Below are 10545 nucleotides of genomic sequence, written 5' to 3' on the forward strand. Positions count from 1 at the left end.
AAACTTTCAAATGGACTCATTCACCGGAAACACTTGGACCAAATCAAACTCAGATTCACGGACTACCCTGAGCAACCCACCTTCGACCCTACCTTTTTGATCCCCCAACATACACACTGTCATATATCTCACACTACTGTACATAACTGTATCTTACCATGCTATACATGACTGTAACTAGATATGACCTGTAACCACAAGCATACCTTACCACCAGGGGTTCACTTGCAGGAGACACTGCATACCTGCTCCACACAGGTATAAAAAGGCAAGTCTCAGGCAAGTGTGCCACTCGAGAGCTGTGAAATAAAGGTGCAGGTCCTGAGTGACCTTGACTTCAACATGTGCCTCGTGTAAGGCTGTACTGCAGGGTCAGGACTTTACAGTGGCGACGAGTTACGGGATCACAGAATCCACAGAATGGCTACCAACGGCTCAGATGAGAAATACAATGCTGGAGATAATTGGGAGGACTTTATAGAAAGGCTCCAGCAAAGCTTTGTAACCAAAGACTGGTTGGGCGACGATAAGGCAGACAAGAGAAGAGCCCATCTCTTGACCAGCTATGGCTCGAAAACATACGCCTTAATGAAGGACCTGCTGGCACCAGAGAAACCAGCAAGCAAGTCATTTGAAGAGTTGAGCACACTGGTGAGAGACCACCTGAAGCCAGCAAGCAGCCTATACATGGCCAGACACAGGTTCTACAACTACAGATGCTGTGTGGGCCAGAGCATACCCGGCTTTGTGGCGGAACTTTGGAGGCTGTCTAGTTTATGTGAGTTCTCCGATGAAGTAAGGAGAGAAGTACTGAGAGACTTTTTTATTGAAGGAATAGGCCACGCAGGCATATTCCGAAAGCTCATAGAGACCAAGAATTTGACCCTCGAGGCAGCAGCACTGGTCGCACAGACATTCTTGGCAGGAGAAGAAGAAACGAGGTTGATCTATACTGCGGGTACGACAACTAACGAAACATCAGAACAAGGGGTTCACAGCATGAAACAAGCCACTATCCCCACACACAGACAAAACCGGGAGAACAGGCTCTCGACAGCAGGCAGTGGTGCCAGAAGCCATCAAGGGCCACATGAACAGCCGTTCAAACCTCATCAACCCACAATGCGTGCAATCAACCACAAACTGAGAGAAGCTCAAGAGAGATCAACCAGACGCAGCTCATCCTTCGGAAACAATGGAAGCGGTCTGTGCTGGAGATGTGGGGGAAGGCACTCATCAAGGGGGTGTGAATTTCAGCATGCTGTTTGCAGAAACTGCGACTATACAGGGCATCTGGTCCGCATGTGCAGAAAAACAACAGCTCGGCTGGTATACGAATCGGAAGGTTCGGAAAGCGGACCAGAAGACGGTGGGGACAGTGCCTGGGACACCGAGGTACAGTGGGTCAACACGATCAATGTCCACTGTTCTTACAACGAGACGCCTCCAATAATGATGAGGGTCTTACTCAACGGGACACCCGTCAACATGGAACTGGACACGGGAGCGAGTCAATCTCTCATGAGTGTCCAACAATTTGAACAGCTGTGGCCGCACAAAAGCAACAGACCAAAACTCACAAGGGTCGACACCAAACTAAGGACCTATACCAAAGAAATTGTCCCAGTCCTTGGTAGCGCCATGCTCTCAGTCACACACAAAGGGACGGTGAACCGACTTCCCCTGTGGATTGTCCCCGGAAATCTCCCAACACTGTTGGGGAGAAGCTGACTGGCAAAACTAAATTGGAAATGGGAGGATGTTCATGCCATATCGTCAGAGCAACAGACCTCCTGCTCAACAGTTCTAAGTCGATTTGAACATCTCTTTCAGCCAGGTATGAGCACCTTCAAAGGGGCTAAAGTTAAAATCTACATCACACAGGATGCTAGACCAGTCCATCACAAGGCTAGAGCCGTGCCTTATGTGATGAGGGAAAAGATTGAACACGAACTGGACCGGCTTCTGCGGGAAGGCATTATCTCACCTGTGTAATTTAGCGACTGGGCAAATCCCATCATCCCCGTCATGAAGCCTGATCGATCCGTACGAATCTGTGGGGATTACAAGTCTACCACAAACAGAGTTTCCCTACAGGACCAATACCCGCTGCCCAGAGTGGAGGACCTATTTGCCACATTGGCTGGAGGAAAACTTTTCTCTAAACTAGATTTCACATCTGCGTATATGACGCAAGAACTGACCGAAGAGTCTAAGCTACTCACCACCATCAACACACATCGATGCCTTTTCATGTACAATCGATGCCCATTCGGCATCAGGTCGGCAGCTGCTATATTCCAGTGCAACATGGAGAGTCTGCTCAAGTTCATCCCGGGGACGGTTGTGTTTCAAGACGACATACTCATCAAGGGCAGGGACACTGACTCCCATCTCCGCAATTTGGAGGAAGTACTAAGTCGATTGGATCGGATAGGCCGAAGAGTTAAGAAATCCAAGTGTCTGTTTCTCGCACCCGAAGTTGAATTTTTGGGCAGAAGAATTGCCGCTGATGGAATCCGCCCAACAGAATCCAAAATCGAAGCAATTCGTCTGGCACCCAGGCCCCGGAATGTCTCCGAACTGCGCGCCTTTCTCGGGCTACTCAATTACTTTGGGAACTTTATGCAGAACTTGAGCACACTGCTGGAGCCTTTCCACGTGCTACTCAAAAAGGGGTGTGATTGGTTTTGGGGGGACGCCCAAGAATGCGCCTTCAATAAGGCACGCAACCTCCTATGTTTCAACAGTGTTTTAGCTTTTTTTGACCCAGGTAAAAAGCTAGTTCTTACATGTGATGCGTCAGCGTACGGGGTCGGGTGCGTTTTACAGCATGTCAATGATGCGGGTAAATTACAACCTATTGCTTATGCCTCCAGGTCACTTTCGCAGGCGGAGCGCGGGTACGGTACGGTTGAGAAGGAGGCGCTCGCGTGCGTGTACAGTGTCAAAAAATGCACCAATACCTTTTCGGGGCCAAGTTCGCGTTAGAAACCGACCACAAACCCCTCACGTCCCTGCTATCCAAGAGCAAGGCAATAAACACCAACGCCTCGGCGCGCATTCAATGGTGGGCACTCATGCTGGCGTCTTACGACTACACAATAAGGCACAGACCAGGCACAGACAACTGTGTCGACGCGCTTAACAGGCTACCCCTGGCGACCACGGAAGGGTCCGACAAACAGGACTGTGAGATGGTCATGGCAATCAATGCCTTTGAGTCCACAGGTTCGCCATGACGGCTCGCCAAATCAGAGCCTGGACGACCAGCGACCCCATGTTATCCCTAGTAAAAAGATGTGTCTTAACTGGTAACTGGGCAGAGGCTCGCGATGCCTGCCCCGAGGAGATCAAATCTTTCCATAGGCGCATGCATGAGCTGTCACTACAAGCAGACTGCCTGATGTGGGGCAGCCGAGTAGTTATGCCTTTGCGAGGCAGAGAGGCGTTTGTCTGGGAGCTCCACCACGAGTACCCGGGGATCGTTCTCACGAAGGCCATAGCCAGATCCCACATCTGGTGGCCTGGCATTGACACAGACTTGGAGCTCTGCGTCCGGCGGTGCACCATTTGTGCCCAACTCAGTAATGCCTCCAGGGAGGCCCCCCTGAGCCCCTGGCCCTGGCCCACCAAACCGTGGTCGCGGGTGCACGTAGACTACAGGGGCCCATTCATGGGCAAAATGTTCCTCATAGTCGTCAATGCATTTTCAAAGTGGATCGAATGCGCCATTCTAAACTCGAGCACCACCTTCACCACTGTGGAGAGCCTTAGAACCATGTTTGCAACACACGGAATTCCTGACATATTGGCCAGTGATAATGGTCCGTGCTTCACCAGCGCAGAATTTCAAGATTTTATAGTTGACCACGGCATAAATCACATTAAGATGGCACTGTTCAAGTCGGCCTCGAATGGCCAGGCAGAGCGAGCAGTGCAAATCATTAAACAAGGCATGCTTAAAATCCAAGGTCCCACGCTGCAGAGCCGCCTGTCGCGACTGCTGCTGGCATACAGATCTCGTCCGCATTCGTTGACTGGGGTTCCCCCCGCGCAATTATTGATGAAATGGACCTTAAAGACTAGGCTCTTATTAATCCTCCCAGACATGCATGAAATTGTTGAAGCAAAGTGCCGGAAGCTAACTGAGTACCATGACCGAAATTCGAGGGGGAGGTGGAATGAGATAGGGGACAAAGTGTTTGTGCTAAACTATGGCCGGGGTCCCAAATGGCTTGCAGTGACAGTAACAGGCAAGGAAGGAAACAGGCTACTGGTTGTACAAATGGACAATTGCCAAACCTGCCGGAGGCATGTAGACCAAGTCAAAAGTAGATTCACCAACAACACTGCAGAACCAGAGGCAGACTACAATGTGGAACTCACACCACTCCTGGTGGACAGACAGAGGGAACAACCTGAGGAAAGGGCAGTCTCAACAGACAGCCCAGGTGAGATACCAACAATCATACTGAACGAAACAGACAGCCCAGGCGAGATACCAGCAATCACACCGAAAGAAAAACAGGCACCAAGGCAAACAACTGAACCACAACTAAGACGCTCCACACGAGAGCGTAGACCACCTGAGAGACTGAATCTATAAAGACAATAAGACCTTGGGGGAGGGTGATGTCATATATCTCATACTACTGAACATAACTGTATCTTACCATGCTATACATGACTGTAACTAGATATGACCTGTAACCACAAGCATACCTTATCACCAGGGGTGCACTTGCAGGAGACACTGCATATCTGCTCCACACAGGTATATAAAGGTAGGTCTCAGGCAAGTGTGCCACTCGAGAGCTGTGAAATAAAGGTGCAGGTCCTGAGTGACCTTGACTTCAGCATGTGCCTCGTGTAAGTCTGTATGCAGGGTCAGGACTTTACACACACCAGTGGCAACCGACACCATGGTTGACCATGAAGCAGGACCCATCATCCACAGCAGTCCTGCAGGGCCCAACACACCAGGCAGCCCAGCAAGGCCAGCTGCACAACAGCCCAGAGAGGGCCCAACAAATGATTCCACAACACCAATGTTCACACCGAGATAATCAACCAGAGCAAGAAGGGATCCAGATTGATTCACATTGTAAATAGTTACACTATTGACGTTTGCGGGGGAGTGTTGTTACATATGTGGACTTGTATTTACTCTGTACAGCCACCAGAGGGCTCATTCCCCGGAATCCCAAGGGACCCCATAATCCCTTGGGAACACAGGTATTTAAGAAGGCTTCACAGGTTGGAAAGGCACTCTGGAGACCTGCAATAAAAGACTAAGGTCACACGTTACTTAGAGCTCACAGTGTTCAGTCTGACTCTTTCTCCATACTCAACAGTAATGATGCATTTGACTATTGCTGCATTGACATTTCTGGGGTTATTTTTGCATTTTTGTTTATCTCTTTCTGCAATTTTGCCGCTGGTGTTTGGTGTTGTTTTTCCCACAACAGTCTTGGTGACAGCTGCTATTTCACAGTCAGCAAGCAACTTTCTCAGCATGGGAACTCCTTTGGATATTCCTACAGCAATTCAAGATTTGGAAGAGGACTTTCTGAGAAGGAGGAAAGGTAGGTGAGATTGTACAGGAGGTGTTTGACCCCCACCTGCCCTCAGCCCCAGGAGCCATATGTTTAAGTGCCTACTTGGGTATGTCTGGAAGAGATCTGCCTTGGTTGACTAGGATTTATCAGAGATGCTGGACCAAGTTATGTCATCTCCTTGAACATGACCTCCACACAAGTTGCACCATGATTACAACTCTGCCCATAAGGTGACCATAGCATCACATTTCTGTATCACTATATTCTTCTAAGCCAAGCCAGCACTGGAAACATTTGCCAGATCAGCCTTGTGTGCACCAACAAATGACAGAAGCTGTGTTGTCAGGAGAAATATTTTCTTCACTTTGCCTATGAAAAAAAGACTCCAGCATGAGAGGGCACAGCACTTTTGCTAGGTGGCAAGTTTCCCAAAATTACAGGACTTAATTGCTGGCACACACATGGTCATACCAGTCCCAAAAAATAACTCCTCTGGCTTTTATGAAAAGGAAAACATTCCATTCTATTAATATGCACATAGTGTTGTACCACAAGTACCATGGGAACAGCCACAATTCCTTCATTTTGAGTCACCATTATTTGAAGCAGCAGACACACTGGACAGGCAGCTGTTAGGGAAAAACCCATGAACTTACATGGAATGCAGATAAAATGCAAATCAAGCTTCCACCTGAGTATTGCTAGAATGTACTAGTGGAATGCTGCAACAGAGATTCCTAGAGATGCTTAGACAGATCTGGGGAGTCCTGTACTAAAGGTCTGAGAAGGCCTTCAAAAGGATTTCCATCTGCTGCTTATTCACAAGGTCTTCATCCGGAGAGGGCCAGTTGTGGAGCCAGAGAATCAAAAGCCAACAGAGGAGGAGGAGAAAGAAATGGTTGACGGTGATGTGCAGATAAACACCCCAAATCATTGATTGGCAGGACTTTTACTTGTCTGTAATTTGGCCCATTCAGGAATAGTCCATCCTAATAAATACAATACAGGCACCCCATGAACAGCGTGCCATCCATTACATTTCCAACTACTACACACACCCAACAATCTTTTACCTCCAACCTTAATAATGCTCCTTCACAGAAGAATTTTTAATGTGCCTAATCATATTTCAGGATCTCACAAAATAAGTAGTGAATTGTTTGAAAAGTTCAGTCATTGTTGGGATGTGGGTGTTATGGGGAAAGAGCAGCCATTTTGTGCACAGCAATGTTCAACAAATAGCAATGAGATCAATAGCGAGTATTGGTAGTATTAGTTGAAGGAAGAATGTTGGCTCATCAGTATTGCCGAATACATTAGTCACTAGCTACAACTCTTTTGTTGAGAACAAAAAATAAACATTAACTCAAGTGCCCCCTGATTAAAGGAAGGGGACACTCCAAACACTTTTCAAGTGCCCTTTTTTAGTCACTAGCTACATGTGGTTAGTTGAGAATCCAGGTGTGGCTAATTGCATTTCTGATTAAGAAATAAATAATAAATAATAGACACTGTCGGTGGGTATGTGAATGCATACTCATATTTGCACGACCAGTGCATGTGTACTTTAGCCTTTTTGTACATTTGTTGTTAAAATGGTAAGATGAAAAGCAGAGTGTGATTGTTGTGAGTACTTTACTCCCTTGCTTACTGAATTGTAGTAGATGGTTGTTAAGCAAATATACACATGAAGTACACTCACCTTTATTATGTGAGTGTATGTAAGGCATTTTCTACTAAAATTAGTCCATGTGGCTAAAACAGTGTTGCCATTGCCACACCTGGGCGAGTTAGTAATTTCAATTGGACAACACTACACTAGAGCACTGGGAGAACTCCTTGCTATTCTTCAGTAGTAGGATCTTTAACGTTTCATCTGAAGGACAACACATTCACCTTTGCACTGCCCCTTACTACTGCACTGCTTGGTCAGCCTTGTTCATGCGATGAAGTCCTGCAATGATACTTAAACCCGTGAATTTCGAACTGAAAGATATGAGTGCTACCGAATGAGCCAAACTGGTACATCCTCAAAAAAGCATTAGAAACTACGTTGAAATAAATCGCAACCAATGTATTTCCCTCCTAATGTTATGTATATGTGCTACTGCTGTTTCTTTACCCAGTGCTTCACTTTGCTGATAATATATGATTGTTTTCTTCTGCCGAAGCGAATACTCCTTCTAAATACTGCCTCAGTTGGAAGAGTAATTGCGCTGAAAGCCTGCTGCTCCTCTTTGGTAGCCTCATGCAATTAGTGTGGCCTTGTATCTCTTTGTGATGGGTCCTGAGATGGCCTAGCAACTACTGCCAGCACTTTGCTAGCTGGCTACTACCTGCACTACATAAATCCTTAGCTGGTTTGATAAAATACATAGACATAGATACATAGAAATTATAACACAGAAACAGGCCATTCAGCTCAACCAGTTCATGATGGTGTTTACCCTCTGCATGAGCAAATAGTTCTAATCACATTTACTCACCCTGTTCTCGTATCCCTACAGCCCTTTATTATTTTAATCTGAAAACATGCAAGTGGTCTTACCTTGTTGTATCTTTTACTTACCACTTCGCCCCCGAAGCGGCCGGCTGCCCGATGCACACCTCCTGCAGCTGTCGATGTTTTCGCCCGGCGCTGCTGTAGGGGGCAGAAGGCAATTTCGGGTTCGGGGCATTACTGGGGTGTTGCACACGGCGATGATGTCATGATCTCTGGGAGATTGGGGCGCAATGCTGTAGTGCCGCCACAAAACTCTCACCGAACATGGCGGGAGTCGATGTAATCACCGCGCCTGGTCGCAAAGCCATTTGTGCCCCGGGGACGCTAATGGGAGGTGCAAAGGCACCCAATTTTGCCCCTATAGAATAATAATCATGGGGGATTTCAACTTTCCCAATATTAATTGGCCAGAAGAGGTAGGTAAAGAGAATAAGGAATGGAGTTCCTACAATGTATACAGGACTCCTTTCTAACCTAATATGTAAGAAGCTCAACAAAGGAGGATTCGCTATTGGATCTAGTAATGGGAAATGAACTAAAGCGGCTAAAAGAAGTAAAGGTAGTGGAACATGTAGGCAATAGTGACCATCATATAATGCGCTTTAAGATAATAATTGAGAAGCATATAAGTATGACGAAGATCAGGGTAATAGATTGGAGAAAAGTCAATTTTGCGGGGCATGAGAAAATAAAATGGACAACAGTATTGGCAAACAATGATGTAGAACAGCAGTGGGAAATATTTAAACAGTATTCAACAGGAAATATATATTCCACTAAAAACAATAACAAGCTACACACTACTGAGATACCTTGGATGAATAAAGACATAAGGGAAAAATTGAGGGAAAGGAAAGAGGCATATACTAAGTACATGGATGGCAGAGGAGAGCATGACAAGAGAGAATATGAACAGATTAGGAGAGAAGTCAAAAAACAAATTAGAAAGGCAAAAAGGAACTATGAAATTAAATAATCAAGGAACACGAAACAAAATAGTAAAATATTTTACAGACACATCAATAAAAAAAAGAAAATCGGGATGAGAATAGGGCCACTAAGGGATGGTTAGGATAATATCACAGGCAGTGATGGAGAAATGTCAGAAATATTAAATAATTACTTTGTTTCTGTATTTACCAGGGAGACAGAACAGGTGGACATGACATCAGATGATGAGATTAGAAATGAGATAACTGCATTTAAAATAAAAAGAGGAGAAATATTAAATAAGCTAATCAAACTCAAAGAGAATAAAACCCCTGTTCTGGAAAAATTACATCCATGTATTTTAAAAGAATCTAGGGAAGAGATAGCAGAGGCAGTACTACACATATTTAATAATTAGTTAGAACAATGTGTAGTGCCAGAGGACTGGTAGATACATGCAATACCTATACTTAAGAAGGGAGATAGAACATGTCCAGGGAACTATAGACCAGTCAGCTTAACCGGTGCTGGAAAAGTAATGGAAAGCCTACTAAAAGAGAAACTAGAAGAACATCTAGAAACCAAAAATATTATAATGAACAGTCAGCATGGATTTAAAAAGAGTGAGGCGCCAACTGCGGGACGTGGTGCTGCCATGGTAGTGCTTCCGCTAACAACCGAGCAATCTCCCGATAGCCTGGAGCCCCTGACAATCATAGAGCTAGCTCGTGAAATATGTGCAGAGAGCATATTCAAATCTTTTGCATATGCTGACCTACTGAAGCCAGAGAGGTCAGCTCTCCACTCCAGGAATGCAGTTGTGCCAGTGCCATTTCAGTCAGGATCTCTGAATTGGTCCGACAGACTTCACATTTGACACCTGACTCCACATTGTGATCTTTAATTCCAAGGCAGAGCCACTTCAACAGGCATATGGAATCATAAAATGCTTTGCAATACAGCCCCAGTCCAGTCTGCCATATGTTCTAGCATACCTTTTCTCAGAGGCTTTTGCTTTATTGTGAATAAAGTTACATGAATGATGAAAATTAATATGAAGACAACAAGGAAGCAGCATTAGAGCAAGCTGTGGCCAAGTTACAATTTCCTCTGCTTACCATGTTTGAAAGGTGGAGAGTGTTGTATATGCTGACTATGGATGTACTCTATGTGTCGTCACTGTGAGATTGCATAAGATGGAGATTTGTTTACCTGATGTACTTTCAATAAGGTTTACACCGTGTACATACATGCTGGCACCACTAGAGGGTGCAATTGGTGGAGACCGGGGGTTTCTTGCCCTGGTGGCAGGGTCCTGTATAAAAGGCTGCACACCATGCTTGTAAGGCACTGTGGAGTTTGGAATAAAGGACCAAGGTCATTACAGTTTAAGTACAACACATTGCCTTGTGGAGTCATTCATAAGTACATTATAGACATAACAACTGGCGATGAGAATAAGGACTTTTACGCGATCATGGCTTCCTTTGGCACACTAAAAGACATCGCAGAAGGTGATGATTGGGATGCCTTCACGGAAAGGCTCGAGCA

General features: G+C 45.7%; 1 protein-coding gene across 1 annotated transcript in view; it reads right to left on the reverse strand.

The window, feature by feature from the left end:
* The window catches only part of LOC139262771 (exocyst complex component 3-like), a 259308-nt gene extending 249021 nt beyond the window's left edge, over positions 1–10287 (reverse strand). Inside the window, exons 1-2 of the mRNA XM_070877921.1 lie at positions 10207–10287; positions 8131–8202 (exon numbers count right to left, since the gene is read on the reverse strand). Of these exons, the coding sequence (XP_070734022.1) occupies positions 8131–8202; positions 10207–10246 (112 nt within the window). The 5' untranslated portion in view covers positions 10247–10287. The remainder of the gene's footprint in view (positions 1–8130; positions 8203–10206) is intronic.
* Between the last annotated feature and the right edge of the window lie 258 nt (positions 10288–10545).

The sequence above is a fragment of the Pristiophorus japonicus genome, chromosome 4 (assembly GCF_044704955.1).
Source record: "Pristiophorus japonicus isolate sPriJap1 chromosome 4, sPriJap1.hap1, whole genome shotgun sequence".
Lineage (NCBI taxonomy): Eukaryota > Metazoa > Chordata > Chondrichthyes > Pristiophoridae > Pristiophorus > Pristiophorus japonicus.